This window comes from Hippoglossus hippoglossus, chromosome 17 (assembly GCF_009819705.1).
Source record: "Hippoglossus hippoglossus isolate fHipHip1 chromosome 17, fHipHip1.pri, whole genome shotgun sequence".
Classification (NCBI taxonomy): Eukaryota; Metazoa; Chordata; class Actinopteri; order Pleuronectiformes; family Pleuronectidae; genus Hippoglossus; species Hippoglossus hippoglossus.
The window spans coordinates 1,243,002-1,263,146 of NC_047167.1; the positions used below are offsets into that span (position 1 = coordinate 1,243,002).

Here is a 20,145-nt window from a genome sequence, read left to right on the forward strand (position 1 = left end):
GATCTTGATGGTGGATCATGATCGTGGTGGCTGCTGACCATAGACTATGATTGCAGCAGGACTGCTCGACCATTACTGACAATAATCCATCAATTCATTGACTTTCAGTTATGCTTCAAAATGTTTATTCTTATCAATGCTGCTAAAACCTTTATCTTGATGTTCTCCTTTACACTTGACATCTATTGCACTTCTGTCCGTCCTGGGAGAGGGATCCCTCACATGTGGCTCTCTCTGAGGTTTCTACGTTCTTTTTACCCTGTTGAAAGGGTTTTTAGTAGGTTTTCCTTACTCTTGTTGAGGGTTAAGGGCAGAGGATGTCACACCTTGTTAAAGCCCTATGAGACAAATTGTGATTTGTGAATATGGGCTATAAAAATAAAATTTGATTGATGATTGATTGATTGACTAAGCCACTGTGTGGGATATTGCTGCAGAATGAAGACACTCCTGTTCGTCATCCATTTTCTGTTTTCATCCGCCCATACCCTGAAGTACTCAACATAAAAGTTTGTTTTCTGTTCTACAGCTCTTCTATAAAATATATTTTTACTCTGCTCAGCTAGCTAGTTATTAGCTCCACCAAAAATGTAATGTTTTCATTGCTGTTTATTTGTTTGTCTGCCTGTAATCAGGATTACACAAACCTTTGCAGAAACAATTTTATTTAAACTTTGTAGAAGGGTGGAGTCTGGGCCAAGGAATAAACCATTAACTTTTGATGTGGATTTGTTAAGGGTGCAGATCCAGTATTTCCTTTCACTTTATTTAACTTTGCAACATAGGTTGTTTTTTGATACATTTGTTAATTTCTCAAGATATAAGGCAGAGATCATAATGAAAAGAATCAGGCATACTGATATCAATAGCCATTTTTAGACATGGAGTCCTTAAAATGTCAGAAAAATTGGTTCCAGACACATTCTGGTGTTTGCCTTTCACATATGAAGAATACAGCAGAAGATGGTCCAGGTCAGACACATTCACAACAACAGGACATTTCCAGAACATTAGGGTGAACATTATTTCACCTGGGTTGAGTATGCAGGAGGCAGGATATGATGAATCAACTCAGACCGAGTCTCTTGCAAATTGTTGTCTGTCCTAATTGCCAAAAGCTCTCAAATCTCATTGTCTTTCCTAGTTGACAACTTTGTCTTGCATGTTTTACATGCCTACATGCCTGCTTTCTAACTGTAACCTTTCCGGAAATGTTCCTGGTGTAAGGGGTCACTCTGAAAAAACAGACATTTTACTAGGGGGCTGCCAGGAAAATAACCAGAGCAACTGACTCGGGCGCTCTTTGCACTATTTGCCCCTTTGGCAAATTTCTGAAAAATTGCCAGATTTCGGTGCATGTCTAAAAGCAGCCAATGAGTGTGCAACTTGGTGTGACTTGATGGAGACTGTTGTACCTCGGCGGAGGTATGGGCTCAACTGAGTGCCATTCTCATCAACTGACATCATAGTATTGACCAAGAAGTCTCCACAAAATATTCTATCAACGCGTGTGTGTATATTGTATGTATGGAAAGGATATATCAACTTATTATTTTCTTATTACTTGAATCACATTTTATCTTTTTGATTTGTATGTGACAGTAACACATGACGTATTATGGATGAGCAAAATAAAGAAGTTACAAAGAAGTTAAAAAGAGTTACCTTGGCAGCGTGCTGCTGCTGAAAGTCATCATGTTGTCACGGTTGCCTAAAGGACTGGATGGACTTATCACCTCCACCTCAGCACTTGCTCTCTTCATATTGGACAGAGATGGCTCTCGATAGGAGGAACTACGCGTCAGGATGGGCCCTGTTTGGTCAGGCAACAACATGTGGGAAGAGGTCCTTGTGATAATTGGCTCTGGTTGGCTGGGAGCCAGGGTGTGGTGGCCTATCAGAGGACAAAAAAGAGAGGTCATGTTAAAAAGGGGGTTGATTTGAAGTTAACTTATTGGAAGTGTGTCTTATCTTAAAAACTGAACAACTAAGGATCATTCTGTAACTAAATTAGTCAACAATGATACATAATGACCACTAGTAAGAGCAAAGAAACCAAAGACATAATCCATCTCAAAAGCAGCCACTTAACAAAATAAAAACTTCATTAATATTACATAGTGTTTGCTGAAAGGTGCACATTGGGTAACATCCTTTAGTAAAGGGAAACGTATAGTGGCTATTTTTGGCTGCATGTTGAGATATTACATTTTTCAATTTGTGACATAGACCCAGTGGTACTTGGCTGATTGTAGGTTAAGTCAGGAAGAAAGATTATAATATTTTATTATTGAGTACTCTTAAAAAGCTTTTCACAAGCATAAATTCACAATAATTAAAATCAGCAAAGGCCTAAAATGTTGTATCTTGCTGTCAACGCATAGCTTTTTTATATATTAATGATGCATTTTTATGCTTTTACTGCATTTTGCCTTGTACAAAATTGGGAGAGTGTGACTGTACTCCCTAGCATGACCAAAATTTAACTTCTGGACTAAACAAAACAGAAACACGAAACCTGCTGGTCATATCACGATAAATTAAAAAAACAATAACAACTTACTTAAAAACAATAAAAAAACTGTAAATGATGTGGGCTTTGTAGACAATTGGCAAACTTTTTGGAGGAAACCTGATCTTATTAGGAGAGACAGCATTCATCCCACTTGGGATGGAGCAGCTCTCTTATCTAGGAATATTACTCAGTCTATAAAATGACAACCCAGAGTTGGGACCAGGACGCAGAGCTGCAGTGCTACACACTTCTCTGCACTCCCTCTGGATCAGTCACACAACCACGAACCCATAGAGACTGTGTCTGTCCACCGTCCCATTAAATTATTTAAATCAAACATTAACAGAGGGAGAATTCTACACAAAAAACTAATACAAATGAACACAACCTCTGCAACAACACAACAAACAAAGACTTTTAAATGTGGACTTTTAAACATAAGATCACTATCATCAAAGGCTATTTTAGTAAATGAACTACTCTCAGATAAAAAAATAGATTTATTGTCCCTCACTGAGACCTGGCTGCATCCCGATGAATATGTCAGTCTAAATGAATCTACTCCCCCCAGACATATAAATACACACGTTCCCCGAGACTTTGGCCGAGGAGGTGGAGTTGCTGCTATTTTTAACTCCAGTCTATCAATTCATCCTAAACCTAAACTAAGCTACAACTCATTTGAATGTCTTGTTCTTAGTCTTCCACACCCATCCAAGAATACCAACAGCCAATCATATTTGCTGTAGTTTACCGTGCTCCTGGGGCTTATTCTGAATTTTTAACGGAATTCCCTGAGTTTTTATCAAACCTAGTCCTAAAAACAGATACAATTATTATTGTGACTTTAATATTCATGTTGACAATAATAATGATAGCATAGCATTTATTTCAGTACTAGGCTCAATTGGTTTCAGTCAGTGTGTACACCAACCTACTCATTGTTGTAACAACACACTTGACCTTGTACTATCATATGGTGTCAAAATTTAACATCTAATAGTACTTCCATGTAATCCAATCCTATCAGACCATAATTTAATAACCTTCGATTTATCATTATCAGAATATATGCCACTATTATAAAACTCATTTTCTAGATGTCTACCTGCTGTAGCTAAATTTAAGGGAATAATTCCAATTACATTTAAACTTGTATTATCCGTCGATATAACCAACGAATTCTACTGAGATTGACCATCTTGTCGATAGCTCTGTAAAGTCATTACGATTAACATTAGACTCAATAGCGCCTCTAAAAAAGAAACGTGTAAAACATAGTAAACTAGGGCTACGTTGTAGCACTAACGGGCCCGAGCACAGGCATTTTGAAGCCTGTTGCGGTTAGTGGAGAGAGCGATCAATGACCAAGCGTCTCCGCGTTGCATGTGTTTTGAGGAAATATTGACACATAGAGCTGTTCAGGCTTGGACTCTGATCATGTGACAGAAGTTTGGTAGTGATAGGACAATGCACAGTGGAGTTATGACAACATTGTGTCCTTTGGCGAAGGATGAACCTTCGACGCACCTCAATGTTTACACGGTTTGAGGAAATGTCACAATTCTGACCATGGTCCTATGACTTGTCTCAGCTCATTTGAGCTGTATATTGTAAAGCAGTCAGGAGCAGTGCATCAAAGTATAAAACATGTCACTTCCTGTAGCCAGCAGGTGGCGCTGTAATGATGAGTCAATATTGACACATGGATCTGATCAGGGCGGGACTGTGAATGTGTGAATGAGGTTTGAGGCTGATGGAACAATGCACAGAGGAGTTATAAGAAAATACCTCTTTTTTGGCGAATCATCAAAATTTCACGCCACGCCACGGTCAGACCGTGTGACGAAAAATCGATCTTTGAGTTAGTTTTTATCTCCGTCTTGTTGTGATGACACTCATCTCAATTTGAAGTTGATCAGATGAAAGCCCTGGGACAAGTTTGTCAAAGTAAAAATGTGGTATATGGCCAAAATGGCCACTAAATGCAAAATGCGTTTTTCATAATGCCCCTTGAGACTTTTTTGTTTGTCTGGTCATGATACACCTGGGCTACGATTTTTGTGAAGATCGGTCAAAGGGAAACCTAGGGGCTGCGTTCCAGGTGGCGCTGTTGAGCCGTTTTGCCACGCCCATTTCAAATTATTCCAGAATACGTAAATTTTCACCACTTTCTAATTTTCTGCAAAGTTTGGTAAAACGTTGAGCATGTTAAAGCCCTCAAAAAGCCAATTAATTTGGGTCACAATAATAAGAATAACAATAATCCTTACAATTTCAATAGGGCCTCCCACCGTCGGTGCTCGGGCCCTAATTAGCTCCCAGGTATAATTCCAACACACATGAATTAAAACAAGCATCAAGAAAACTAGAAAGGAAGTGGCGCTCCAGCAACCGTGTTGAAAATCACTTAGCCTCGAAAAATAGTGTTAAAGCATATAAGAAGGCCCTCCACAAAGCAAGAGCTGCCTACTACTCCACACTAATAGAAGGAAATAAAAACAACCTCACACCTCCACCGAACTCAGTATTCCTTGATCCCTGAATAGCAATATCTTTATGACCTTCTTTAATGATAAAATTCTAACTATTAGAAATAAAATCAACCATCTCCTGCCCTCAGTTGGCACTAATACCTTATCAAGAATAGAAATCTCAGAAACAGCTGAGAATCCTACCAATTATTTAGACAGCTTCTCTCTGATCACCCTTGATCAGCTGACCAAAAATAATCTCATCTTCTAAACCCACAACTTGTATCTTAGATCCCATTCCTATAAAATTACTTAAGGAAATTCTGCCCCTAATGGATAGTATGTTACTTAACACATTAAATCTCTCATTATCATCAGGATATGTACCACAGTCCTTTAAACTAGCTGTAATCAAACCCCTTCTAAAAAAAAACACCCTGGACCCGGAGGTTTTAACCAACTACAGACCGATATCCAACCTCCCCTTCCTGTTTAAAATCCTTGAAAAAGTTGCAGCCAATCAGCTGTGCGAGTTTCTCCAGGAAAGTAATATATATGAAGACTTTCAGTCGGGGTTTAGAGCCAATCACAGCACAGAGACAGCCTTGGCAAAAGTCACTAATGACCTTCTAATAGCTTCAGATCAGGGATTTGTGTCTGTCCTCGTTCTGTTAGATCTTAGTGCAGCATTCAACACTATTGACCATCACATTTTATTACAGAGACTAGAACAGTTAATTAGCATTAAAGGAACTGCCCTAAACTGGTTTAAATCATATTTTTCAGATCGATTCCAATTCGTTCAAATTAATGATGAGTCATCTGTGCGTACCAAAGTTAACCACGGTGTTCCACAGGGCTCTGTGCTCGGCCCAATTTTATTCTCATTATATATGCTTCCACTAGGAAACATTATCAGGAATTGGTAAATTTCCACTGCTATGCGGATGACACCCAGTTATACTTGTCAATAAAACCTGAACAGTGTAATCAATTAACTGAATTAACTGTCTCAAGGAATTAACTGTCTCAAGGACATAAAAACCTGGATAACCCGCAATTTTCTCTTATTAAACTCAGATAAAACAGAGGTTCTAATACTCTGCCCTAAACACCTTAGAGATACATTATCTAATGATATAGCTGCGCTAGACGACATTGCCCTTGCTTCCAATGAAACAGTCAGGAACTTGGGAGTGATCTTTGATCCCGATTTGTCCTTTAATTCTCACTTCAAACAAATTTCTAGGACCGCCTTCTTTCACTTGCGTAACATCTCAAAAATCAGATATGTCCATTCTCAAAAAGATGCAAAAAAACTAGTCCACGCCTTTGTAACATCCAGACTTGATTATTGTAAATTCTTATTATCAGGCTCCAGCAGTAAGTCGTTAAAGAGACCACATTTCTCCAGTATTAGCTTCACTACACTGGCTTCCGGTTAAATCTAGAATAGAATTAAAAATTCTCCTCCTCACCTTCAAGGCCCTTAATAATATGGCACCATTATACCTTAAAGAGCTGATAGTACCATATCAACCCACTAGAGCACTGTGCTCCCAGAATTCAGGCTTACTTGTCATCCCTAAAGGATCATGATTGTGGTGGCTGCTGACCATGGACTATGATTTCAACAAGACTGCTTGATATACAATATTTCTCCTCAGATACTCGACCATTACTGACAATAATCCATCAGTTCAGGGTTTTTTAGTAGTTTTTCCTTACTCTTGTTGAGGGTTATGTTAAGACTAAAATCTATGTTTTTCTTTGAGTGTGTGTCTGTGAAGATGGCAATGAAACTGAACTCTAAACAAATGCAGTATGTTAGACAGGGGTGGGGGCAGGGGCAGTTTGGGCTGAATATGTGGGAGAATGTGTGGCCTTCACATAGTGACTGTTAGTAGCCGTTGCTGGCAGGTTTTAATCTTGAAGTTGGTTGTTGTGTGTGTGTGTGCGTCACATCGCAGTTCAGTCTTGCACCTGTCTGATAATGCCTGTTTGAGAAGATTGTACATCTGTGGCATACAATACACTGTACTTTAACTTGTTCTCATACCTAACTTACTATATTACAGCCTAAATTAGCTTTATTCAAACATCACACATACATGAATGCACTGTTTTCATAAGAAATTGTGACATACCCTTAGAAAGAATTCAAGCAGCTGCCACTAGGGTCTGAAGGACAGATAGGAAAGGCGTTGTTTTGTCTAGAAAATGCGCATGCCATACTGAAAGCTCACAAGCTGTCAGCCGATTCAAGGCTTGTTTTAAAACACCAAACCAAACACTGTCAGAATGTGAAGATTTGCCCAGCTACTATCAGAGGAGGGGCGAAACTGGGAGTAGCTCCTCATCATTGGCGGATTCCAGTGCCTAGAGGCTGGGACCAGCCTGTGCACTAGCCACGGTGACTCCCCCTCGTTATTGACCAATGAAGTTCTACCTACTATTATAAATATTGCACCCGCCGTCCGTTCGGGGCGACTCTAGACTTCCCCAGCGGTATTAGACGACCGGGGCTGTACGTTGAGTGCCCATAGCTATGTTGTAGCTTTTCATTGCTTCTAAATAAATACTTTTTGAACCAAGACCGACTCTTCTCTCTACCTAAGGAAAAAAGAACACGACAGTTAAGGGCAGAGGATGTCACACCTTGTTAAAGCCCTATGAGACAAATTGTGATTTGTGAATATGGGCTATACAAATAAAATTTGATTGATTGATTGATTGATTGAAAGAAAGCACACTCACCTTGTGTTATATTCTGACTTTTAACTTTTGTCTTTTTGCTTTTTGTAAATGTGTTACTGCAAGATGTATGTTTTGTAATCACAGGGTCTAGCAATCCCATGTGGTACTGGCCAGAATAAGGCAAGGGAGAAACAAAAACTTTCACAAAATAAACCAAAACACACAACACGTGTTTGCATTATGTCTGCATTATCAGGGAAATACATGGGTACGAACCTTTAAAATGTAAAGTTTGCAAGAGGAGAAAAATGAAAGGAGACCTAAGTCAACCTGCACATTGGTCTGTTGTTCCCGTGTTGAGCCTCCAGATAAATGGTAAATGGTTTTGTATTTATATTGCGCTTTTCTAGTCTTGATGACCACTCAAAGCTCTTTACAGTACAGTTTTACATTCACCCATTCACACACACATTCATACAGTGCATCTCTAAGCAGCACTTTTTTGTTCTATGAGGGGCAATTCAGGGTTCAGCATCTTGCCCAAGGACACTTTGGCATTCAGATGGGGAAGACTGCGGATCAAACTGCCGACCTTCAGGTTGGAGGACAACCGCTCTACCCCTCAGCCACAGGACTTATACACAACAGAACATGGTGTCAGAAGAAAAGTTAATGCATTAACAAAGAAAGGTTAGTGTGTACTCCCAAAATGGAGGATGAGATGAAGCTATATGTGGACGCTGTCAAAGCACAAGATACTGTGAGGAGGGATGGCCAGACAAATTCTCGATTGAAAGAGTGTTTCAACCCTATCTGCTACACTCAGGTGAGCTCGTGGTTCAAAATGGTCTGCTACTTCATGGTAGCAGAATAGTAATCCCAGCATCATTAGAGCAGACGTACTAACCAGGCTGCATGATGGTCATCTGGGAATAACCAGATGCAGAAAGCGACCTAAACAGTCAGTTTGTTGGCCAGGAGCTGACCAAAATTACTTGAACTGAACTGTGACACATGTAGGTATAGCCGCGAGAGAACAAATCTCAGAGAAACATTAATACCTACTGGGTTCCCATCGAGACCATGTTCCACTGTGGGAGCAGATCTGTTTCAGACAGAAAACTATCATTACTTGGTCGTTGTGGACTATTTTTCCAGATACTCTGAAGTGGCCAAAGTAACATCCACAACGTCAGAAGCAGTGATCTAACGCTTTAAGTCCATTTTTGCACGTCATGGAATACCAGAAGTGGTAATCTCAGACAAGGGACCACATTTTGCATCTGAGTCATTCAGGAAGTTTGCACAGGATTGGAGCCTCCGTCATGTGACATCCAGTCCTCATTTCCTTCAGAGCAACGGGGAGGCTGAGCGGGCTGTGAGGACAATCAAAGGTCTCCTCAAGAAATCTAGCGATCCTGACCTTGTTTTCATGGCCTACCCTGCTGCTCCCCAGGCAAATAGATACAGTTCCACAGAACTTCTCATGGGGAGAAAACAAAGAGCACCTGTTCCTGTCATTCCATCCCAGCTCAACCCTGTATGTGCAGACATGACAAAATTGAAAATGACAGAACAAAGATACAGACAAAAACAGAGACAGAACTATGATCGCAGACACAGAGCACATGACATGCTGCACCTGCAACCTGGCAATGATATGTTGGTCAAAGATATGCTTGAGAAGGGCACAGTGGTGTCCACAGCAGGCATGCCGAGGTCTTACATGATCGAGTCACCCAGGGGCACCCTTCGAAACAGATATCACCTCTAGTCGACCCCTGAGGCTCCTGAAATGCCGAGCTTTTTACAAGAGGTGACACCTAAAAATGCCCTTCCTGATGCATCTGTCCAAGTCACAGGCGTGACCCCAGTCAGCAGACGCCAGTGTGTGAGAGACGCTTTCCTGTGAAGATCAGGGCGCCTCTAGCGTACATGAAAGACTTTGGGCCTGATTTACTAAAGGTTTGCACATGTAAAAACATGTGCAAACTTGATCTCACCTGCAAAAAAATATGCAAGCTGATCTACTAACGGTGCACAATGAGGATTGCGTTACAATGGCCCGAGTGTCGCGCCTGAGAGCCCGTGGCACAGAAAGTGAACTGTTCCTTCTGCGCAGTATTGTTCAGAGGCATCTTTTTCACCGACTCCCACCTGTTTTATTTGCCGATGTTTAATTATGAGCTATTTTTCCTTTGTTCTTCTTCTTACGTCCTGCCATCTTCTCTAATTGTTCTTTTTGTTTTACCCACAGCATTTACTTTCTCACAGAAAGTCTCCCATATTGCGTTTCTTTGAGTTATATTAATGTTTCTTTGCTGTCGCTTAACATGCTTGTTTGCCTCTTGCACTAACACCTCCAATTCAGTGGCATTAGATTTTGCTTTGCACTTGCAGTCACTCTGCTCTCCGTAATGCTCCATGGCAGAAACCAGTAATGCACGCAAAACACTTATTTAAATACTACTGCCTCTACCATGTTTGCACCTGTTATCATTTACGCAATTAAATGCCCACCAACCAAACGTGCAATCTGTAATAATGCAAACGCAATTTAGCACTCTTTATTTGGGATCTTAGTAGATCAGGCCCTTTGTGTGTTCATATAGAAAGACTGAGTGCACACTTAAGTGGAGGGTTAGAGTAGTCCACCACATCCCTATTCCTCACTTATGCAAAAAATAAAAAGGAAGAAAAAAGGAGAACAGTTGAATGAAGTATTTTTGACATTTTGACATTAATATATGTCAAAATGTGTTTACAGAAACATTTTGAGAAAGTGTTTCATCTTTTGCACTATAGTGAGATTTAGTAAAAGCCATAAGTGTCCTTGTGTCGATGTTCATCTTGATAAAACCTGAATTACTGAGAGATATATCTATATATACTCAAAGAGGTTTTTTGATTTACAGTTTCAAAAGAGTTTGTATTGTTTATTAATGCATATCCTATAAACAGGGAAGGTCCGTCATTTAGAAAGGGGGATGTAGTATCGGGGAAACACATGGGCAGGAACCTTTGACATGTAACAGTTGCAAGGGGGACAAAATAAAAGGAGACATTAGTCAAAATGCACATTGGTCTGTCGATCCTGTGTGGAGCCTCCAGATAAGGACTTATAAACAACAGAACAATGTCAGTCTAACTCCCCTTTTGTAGAATGTGGATGAAATACTGCCAATAAATGGATTTCTGTGTCAGTCTCTCCACTGGTCAGTTCCCTTCACCCTGGAAGGTTGCATTTGTCACCATGATCCAGAAACAAGGAATAAGCCATAAGCCTCCTCAGTCACATTGAAACCCTGTTTGATAGACTGCTTACATCAGGACTCAATAAACATAGAATAAATGGGCCTCCTCTCAATTCATCAAGCCAGTTTTAGAAAAGAAATAACCACAGCAGACAACATCCTCAGTTCATCAGAAGACATTTACAGAAAAAGGAAATAACCCTGGCAACATTCTTTGACATCAAAAAGGTATTCGACAATGTATTGCACAACAGACTCAAATACAGACTTTTGGATTCAAACCTCAAACTTCCGCAACCCACCCAGTCCATCATCTCAAGCTTTCCCAAAAACTGATAAATGAAAGTTAAAGTTGCCTCCTCCATCTCAGCACCTTTCACCCCAGAAGCAGGAGTCCCCCAAGGTGCAGTGCTAAGTCTCCTCCTATTTTAATATATATATATATATATATATATATATATATCTAATACATATTACCACCTAGCCACCACAGCCAAGTCAACCCTACCAAGACACAATGCATCCTCTTCACTGACAATGGATCCCTATCTCTGATCCCAGCAACAACGTGTGAGCAATTTACATTGGTGTGTGTGTGAACACACACACCAATGTAAATTGCTCAGGACACACTGAACACACAAGCCACACTAGATACACATGACTGCACACCTGACACAAATGAACACACACACCAAATTACACTTGGCCCACATGCGCCCTCATAGTCCTCCACTCTTCCTACCTCTCCTGCCGCCAACCAACCCACTTATGATAGATAGAAAAGGGCAAGAGCCCTGAGCTATCCCTTCAGGTTCAAGATAATCATCAACTGTTTATCAACAAAAATCACTGTCAGATTATTTTGAAAATGTGATTGTTTTTATTTCAGCATATCGGACTGACACAAATGGACTGATCCGCAACAGTTGCTGATCTCCGTCACGGCAACAACATTTATAAAATCACTTTGATCACAATTTGTCTTATATTGATTGAGTGGTTATATGGTTATAGTTGTAATGTTTGCCTATGCAGACTGCAGCTGTGCTCCCTGGGAGTTTTATGAATGGCCCCATCATAGGTTGCAGTGTGTGTGTGTGTGTGTGTGTGTGTGTGTGTGTGTGTGTGTGTGTGTGTGTGTGTGTGTGTGTGTGTGTGTGTGTGTGTGTGCGAATCATTTATACTGCAGTGGCCGGTGAAGTTAATGGGGGAGGGGGGAAGGAGGTGAGAGATGTGTGAGGAGTAGAGACGCAGCATGATGGTAGGAGGGGAAAAAGGATGGAAGAGGAGAGATATGATGGGAGGGGACTAGAGGGCGTTCTGCTACTCTCTTGCTTTCAATCTATCTGACTCAACCTCCCCCCATACAAACGCACGCACACACACACGCGCGCGCGCGCCCGTTCATAGAGGCAGCTCCGCCTCCACTGCAGTGTAGAGACAGCTAACGAGAGCAGCTATGGAGCCGGCAGAGCAGCAGGAAAAAATAGAGGGATCGTGGGAAGGAGGACATGATGGAGGGAAGGCAGACTGGAAGAATGAGTGCTCCCTTACCTCCCTCCTCAAACACTCCTGTCTTCTCTGTTGGTCATCTCCCGTGGATACCGATGTCGTTGAAACGGATGAGAGAGTCCTCGCCAAGGTGGCCGAGATTAGAGTAAGAAGACCGCAGGATCTCGCCCTGGTGTGTGTGTGTGCATGCGATGATTTATGTTGTACATTTGTCTGAATATGTTTTGTGTTGGTGTCCCATTTTGTTAAGACTGTGGACATACACCATATTTGTGTCTGTGTGTGCGCAGTGTTTCAAGTGTGGGACCACTACATCACTGGATTTCCAATGATGCTGTCATGTGATGTCATTATTCTCTTGAAATAGTCTGTAAATGCACATGTGCAATAGCCACAGGGCAATATTCAGGCCCCATGGGTCCCTGAAGGCCCCCTGTGACTGGTTTGTTGTTATTTGATTAAGTTAATTTCCAAATAATAAAATAATATGGTAATGGTGATGTGATTTTGTCCCCCTCACATAGACTTAAACGATGAGGATGTAAAGACAGCTTCTGTATGTCATTCTAATGCATTTTAATGTTTTCATTATTACAGTAGATGCTGTCCCTGCTTCCAGTCTCTAACCCATAAATTTAAGCTAGCTGAACAGTTATGCTAAACATATTTGATTTCGGGACGCACACACACAGAAAGTGACAGAGAGATATGAAATCGATGTGAATGTTTTCATCAGACTCTGGGTAAACAACATATTTTAAATTATAAAATTGGTGGTTTCTCTGTTCCCTGTTCTGTAACATTTATTCAGTCCAACTTTGTGAGCTACAGCATCACTGAAATGTAGTGAAAGAATATTTAATTCAAATTTTTCACCTGTGCCTGTGCTGGTAGGCCACTTTGGCAAAAGACGTTGCCACCAGGGTCTCACAACAACAGCCAGAGACAAACCATTCCCTCTTCAGCCTTTTATTAAACCAGGAGCAAACATAAATTTCAAACAAAACATATAAATTAGCCAGCAGTTTCTGCTTTCTTGGCCGCTCAGCTCTCTTCTCAGTCTCTGCGTCTTTGCCATGTGTCTCTTCCCTTCCTGAGTTTCTCTCATGTGTCTCTCTCCTCGTGTCTCTCCTCCTCCGTGGCAGCTCTTCTGCTGCTTTTTGAATCCAGGGACAGTTGATTGGCACAGCTGATATTAGTTGGTTAGTTCACCTCTCTGAGGCACCTCCACAGCTACCTTTACACCTATACTTTGTCATTCCTAGAAGAGATTTATTGTGTGTGTGTGTGTGTGTGTGTGTGTGTGTGTGTGTGTGTGTGTGTGTGTGTGTGTGTGTGTGTGTGTGTGTGTGTGTGTGTGTGTGTGTGTGTGTGTGTGTGTGTGTGTGTGTGTGTGTGTGTGTGTGTGTGTGTGTGTGTGTGTGTGTGTGTGTGTGTAGGAGCTGGACAATGCAGTGGCAGTGGAGAACTTGGAGCTTCAGGAGCAGCAGTCAGACCGCAAGGAGCTACAGGAGACATTGGTCAAATTAGATGACCAAAAAGAGAAACTGGTACAACAAATAAAGGCAACCAGGCAGCTCTGCTATGAAGAGAGTCAACAGGTAATATATAAGTGCTACTATACAGCTCAATCTCTCTAACTGCACACTGCATGAATACTTATAGTTTTGAACAGCTCTTTTGTCTCCCCTTCATTGTAACTACACCAATTATGAATCGAGAGAGGAAGGGGGCCCACAGAGACTGCTTGTCTAATAGGCTAATAGAATCTTGTGTTACGCCCCTGCTTAGTGCCAGCGTCTGCCAGTGGCCAGTGGCCTTGCTTTTCCCGTTTGTCCGTCAGTATGTCCCATTCTCTTGAACACGATATCTCAAGGACACTTTGACAGTATTTCTTCGAATTTGGTAAAAAAATTTACTTGGATTTAAGGATTAACTGAGACGATTTTGGCAGTCAAAGGTCAAGGTCATGGTGGCCTCACAAAAGTTATATTGAACGTTGCATCTTAAAATCAATAAACATATACATGGACTGATTAGATTTAGGTGGTTGAAGATCAAATGGTCAAGGTTACATGACCTCACGCTGTTGTGAACACGATATATCACGAATACCCAAAGGGAATTCCATTCCATCTGAAACAAACATTCATTTGGATTCAAGGATGAGATGATTATAATTTGGTGATCAAATGTCAAAGGTTGAGGTCGCTTTGACCTCACAAAGTATGTTTATGTTTTTTCTTTAACATGACCTTTTAAAGGCCCCATATTTTACACCTTAACTGGGACTCAATTTGAGGTACTGGTACCCCTAAGATGACATATCAGTGGTTTAAAGTCGGAAAAACTGCTGCAGTGTGTATTTCCATGTGCTCTCTTCTGCCTCTCTCTGGAGCTGCAGACAGAACAGGCTGTTTTCGCCTGCCTCTCGAGCCCCTCCTCTGATTGGCTGACTGCACTTTGAGTGACACGCGAACAGGCCTATCACCGGTCTCATTCTGGCGTATTTACGATCTCTTGCTGTAAACACAGCTGAAAGTCACATTGTTATGTTTGCAGCTATAGAAGAACCAGCCACATATTTAGTCGGTTACAACAGGATGTTTCTGAACGGTAAGTTACACCGTCCTCATGTTGGTTCAAGTTTTAGCAGGACAGTCGGCCAATGTAGGAGTAACATCCCGAGTTACAGTACGGAGTTACATTATGTAGTTTCACAACGGAGTTTCAACAGCGAAACAGCATGTCAGAAGAAATAAAGGGTAACCGCTGGTCTCGAACAGTAACGTTCTTAGGAGGAATGTGCGCGGACACATTCTCTTCCTTGCATCCCTCCACGCTGCAGTGTTTCTTCAGTGTTGTTTGTTGTGGTTAGCCTGTGGTAGCTAACAAGCTGCTAGCTCAGCAACATGTCGCTTCACGTTCGGTGTGGAGGGGTGGTGCCGGTGGAGGTGACGGGGAGCGGGGGTGGTGGGTTCGGAGGCTGGACCGGTACCGGCTGGGTGGGGCTGAGAGACGAGTGCGATCCCGAATGACATCATACGGGGGAGGAAGTATGAAACGAGACGTTTCGCAACCACATTTCTTAGAATGGACTGAGTGAAAAAGTCCGCGGAGTGACTGTTTTCATACTGTGAGGGTCCCTACTGACCCCTTCAAGTCGTTACGGACAGTAAAAGCCCAGAAAATGTATTTTACACAATATGGGCCCTTTAAGATTAGCTGGAGTGAATCTCTTCAAATTTGGTAGAAACATTAACTTGGGGTTTAAAGATAAACTGATTGGATTTTGGTGACTGAAGGTCATAGTTTAATTTAATTACATCTGGCACAGTTTACCTGGACTCATGGATGACCAGATTAGAATTTGGTGGTCAAAGGTCAGAGTCACTGTGACCTCTCAAAACACACGTTTTGCCTTGGAAATGTGATATATCAGGAATACCTCAACGGAATTCTTTCAAATTTAGCACACATGTTCAGCTCCATTGATTGATAATTAATACAATTTTGGTGGTAAAAGGTCAGAGGGCAAGGTCACAGTGGCCAAAAAAATCTCTTGAATGTGATTTTTCAAGAACGCCTTGAGGAAATTCTTAAACTTTTGATCAGTTGTCAATTGGATCCAAATATTAGATAGATAGATAGATAGATAGATAGGTAGATAGATAGATAGATAGATAGATAGATAGATAGATAGATAGATAGATAGATAGATAGATAGATAGGTAGATAGATAGATAGATATACTTCATTGATCCCAATTTGGGAAATTATTTTGTAACAGCAGCATGCCAAGGGCAAATTCACAAAGAGCAAAGAAAAAGGCTAAATACAAAAGACGACAAAAAATACAAGCGTACAAAATTGCAGTATTTGAAACATGACTAAAATAAATAAATATGACTATAAGATGTGCAGTAAAAAGAATATGAATATAATATGTGCAAAAAATATATTATAAATTCACAGTTATTGCAGGAACTAATCCAATAGTTTTGGTGTGGATATAAACTATAGGAGGTGAGAGTTATACAGTCTTATTGCTTTGGGCAGGAAAGACTGCCTATAACTGTCCTTGCAGCGGAGCTGAAACAGTCTGTTGGAGAAAGTGCTCCGCTGTCTGTCCACAAAGAGTCCAGTTTGCAGCCAATGACGGAGCCAGCCTTCTTAATCAGCTTGTTGCGTCTGTTGGTGTCACCGGCTCTGATGCTGCTCCCCCAGCAGACCACAGCAAAGTACAGTGCACTGGCTACAACAGACTGATAGAAGATTTCCAACATCTTGCTGCACACATTGAAAGATCTCAGCTTCCTCAGGAAATAGAGTCTGCTCATCCCTTTCTTGTACAAAGCGTCGGTGTTGCTTTTCCACTTCAGTCCGTTGTCGATGTGGACCTCCAGGTAATCCTCCATTGTGACAACATCCTCACCCAGGATACCCAGTGGCTGTGAAACCATCCTCTTCCTCCTGAAGTCGATCACCATCTCGCTCGTCTTGGCCACATTCAGAAGCAGATGCTTTCTACTGGCCCACTCCACAAAACTGTCCACGAGTGCTCTGTACTCACCCTCCCTCCCATCACTTATACACCCAACCACTGCAGAGTCATCAGAGAACTTGTGCAAGTGGCATGACTTGGAGTTGTACTGAAAGTTAGAGGTGTACAGAGTGAAGAGGAAGAGCAACAGTCCAGTCCCCTGCAGAGCTCCTGTAGTACTCACCACCACCTTCAGATGGAACACTGCCCAGCCGGACAAACTGAGGTCTGCCTGTCAGATAGTCAGTAATCCGGGAGACGGTGGATGTGTCCACCACCATCGCTTGCAGCTTCTCCCTCATAAGAACTGGCTTGATGGTGTTGAACGCACAGGAAAGTGATTCTCACCGTGCGACCAGCCTGATCCAGATGAGAGTGGGCTCGCTGCAGCAGGTAGATAATTGCATCATCCACCCCCAGATGAGGCTGGTAGGCAAACTGTAGAGGGTCCAGCGATGATTTTACCTGTGGTCTGAGGTGGGCTAGGACCAGTCTCTCCAGTACCTTCATCACATGAGATGTGAGGGCAACTGGTTGGTAGTCATTCAGGCCAGATTGAGTCTTCTTCTTGGGGACTGGACCCAGGCAGGACATTTTCCACAGCGCCGGTATCCTCTCCTGAAGGCTCAGATTGAAGAGATGCTGGAGAACAGCAGCTAGCTGGCTGGCACAGGTCCTCAGAACCCTTGAGCTTATTCAGTCTGGTCCCGGGGCCTTGCGTTGGTGAAGCCCCTCCAGCTGTCTCCTCACCTGGCCAGTTGTCACAGACAGGCTGGAGGTTGTCCAAGGAGCACACCAGGGGGGGTAGAGTGGGGGAGGGCAGAAGCAATGGGGGCAGTGAGGGTGTGTGGAAGTCTGGGAGTGTGGTGGGGGGGACAGACGTGGGCTGTGCACTGAACCTATTGAAGAACAAATTAAGCTCATTTGCCCTCTCCAGGCTGCCTCCTGGCTCTCCCTCGCCTTGAACCCAGTTATTTCCCTCATTCCAGTCCACACATTAACTGATTCGATTTCAGTGGTCAGAGGTAATGGTCACAGTGACCGTATACGAATCTGAAAATAAATCATCACTGTGTGAACTTGTTTGGCAGGTACAGGTATATTTAAAATCCTGCCTTCTGATAATCTTGAAAAAAATGTTTTATACAATGCTAAAGGTTACTGAAATTATTATTATTGTTGTTAGGTGCAATGGGCTTGTTATTAAGGCTTCTCCTTTACAGATAAAAACTGATAATACAGTCGGTACCAGTGTCAGCAGTATAATTTTCATGTCCTCATATATGCCGTTGATTCATTCACAACTTCTTTTGTGTTTGTCTATAGGACAATAGAAAAAGCTCTGCCTATATATGTGTTTGAATGTTGAATGGCAAAAGCCTTTACTAAAAAGGGCTGTGAGTCGTCATCAAGAATTGAAAAGCGATACATAAATACTATATAAAGACCTTTTAAGTTGGAAACATTTCCCAATCACTATTCATATGAACAGAGTGACAACAGCCATTATCTTTGATGGGGCAGTAAACTGATGATGAATGATTACTACTTTCTAATAGGGCCAGTATAAAAATGCTTAAACAAACATTATTACAGCTTAAGTTGTAAGATGGGAACAAATGGGGAGTTAATGTTAAAAAGTCAAAGTTAATGGGATCTTCAGGGTTTTAATGTTTGTGAAGGAAACTCCACTCTGTATCATTTTGATGTTAGAACATCTAGATTGTGAACTCTATCAAAAAATCCAACAATCTTATTTGAGAGATGCAATCTGATAGTGTTGTGTTATTGTCAAAAAAGCAGGCATTGTTAATACCTCATTTCAAATAGCCAGAATTCTTAGTCATGTGATGACACTGAGAAAATTGACAGGGGATAAATCCCAGTTGGTTTAAAAAGTGGCTTGATGGGTTTTCTGATCAGTTAGATGAGAATTCGAAGAGAATAAGAAAAATGTCAGAAAAAGTGTTGGCTGTGGCCAGTGTTAGCAGGTTGGCAGTGGCAGCACTTGTATGATATGTATAGCCCATGGCTGTTTTATTAACAGTTTATTTTGAAATAATAATCCATTGGAGTGGATTCTTGCCAGATCCTGTCTCTGCAGGCAGACGAGGTACAGAAGGAGAGCCAAGTGGAGGAGTATGAGAGGGAACTTGCCAGAGCCAGGTGGAGGCTGAGGAGACTCAGAGAGGAGGTGAAACAGGCCAAGAGGAAGATGGAGGAGGCTGGAGAGAGGAACACTCCTCTACAAGACTCCATCAGACAGTCTTATGAAGAGATCCTGCAGGTACCAGAGTACGTGCATCTTGCATCACCACACACACACACATATTCTTTCTTACATGTGTGTTTATGTCTGTGTTTATAGAAACCCTAGACCTAGAAGGTAAACTAAATTTGCACAGAGCTTTGATGCCACTAACAATCAGAATAAGAGCTTAGTTAACACGTTTATCTTGAATAAGACCTCTCTCCAGGGGTCTTGTTCAGCTCAGGGAGATAATCAGAGGACACTTAAGCTGTTTGAGAGCAGGTTCAGGTGATGCTGAATTTCACCTATCTGGTATTGTCTATAAGTTTAACTGAACTTGAAGCGAAAGAAAGACTCTCAAGACCCTCAAAACAGTCTTGGTGTTGATCTATTTCTTTTAAATCTAGCTTAATGTTGGATAGTCACATAATACTAACTACATTATTTTTTTTAAAGCTGAGCAAGTCAAAGAACTGCAATATTTTCTGCACGTAGAATATGTATTAACAAATTTAAAAAGTCTAAAGCTATCATTGGCTCCCTATCACTCCTTGCTCTCCCTTTTTCTGTAGGAGGAGCACACACTGTGTTCTATGTCAGGAGGTGCAGTCACACCAGAAAGCCAGCTGGAGGAGTCTGCATCTCCAGCAGACACCACTGAAGATGACGCGCTCCCTCTGAGGCCATGGGGAAGGAGCCAATCACTACCTGCCTACGCTGACCTGATAATGGTAAATAAGAGTAATAATGCTGAGTGCTACCTGAAGCACTTCTGAGTAAAAAAAAGGTAAATTGACTTTATTTATATAGCGCTTTTCTAGTCTTGCTTACCACTAGCGCTTTACAGTACAGTTTATCGCCATTCACACACACATTCTTACAGTGCATCTATGGGC

The 20,145-nt window shown here is 41.7% G+C and overlaps 1 protein-coding gene across 6 annotated transcripts in view; it reads left to right on the forward strand.

The window, feature by feature from the left end:
• Positions 1–12,144: 12,144 nt before the first annotated feature.
• The window catches only part of LOC117777757, a 36,559-nt gene continuing 28,558 nt past the window's right edge, over positions 12,145–20,145 (forward strand). For 3 of the 6 annotated variants that reach the window (XM_034612681.1, XM_034612683.1, XM_034612684.1), the window contains exons 1-4: positions 12,147–12,627; positions 13,895–14,056; positions 19,088–19,285; positions 19,822–19,980. In XM_034612681.1, coding sequence (XP_034468572.1) covers positions 12,403–12,627; positions 13,895–14,056; positions 19,088–19,285; positions 19,822–19,980 — 744 coding nt within the window. In that variant the 5' untranslated portion in view covers positions 12,147–12,402. Of the gene's footprint in view, positions 12,628–13,894; positions 14,057–19,087; positions 19,286–19,821; positions 19,981–20,145 lie in introns of all 6 variants that reach the window. The other 3 variants (XM_034612686.1, XR_004616660.1, XM_034612682.1) reach the window with 3 other exon arrangements.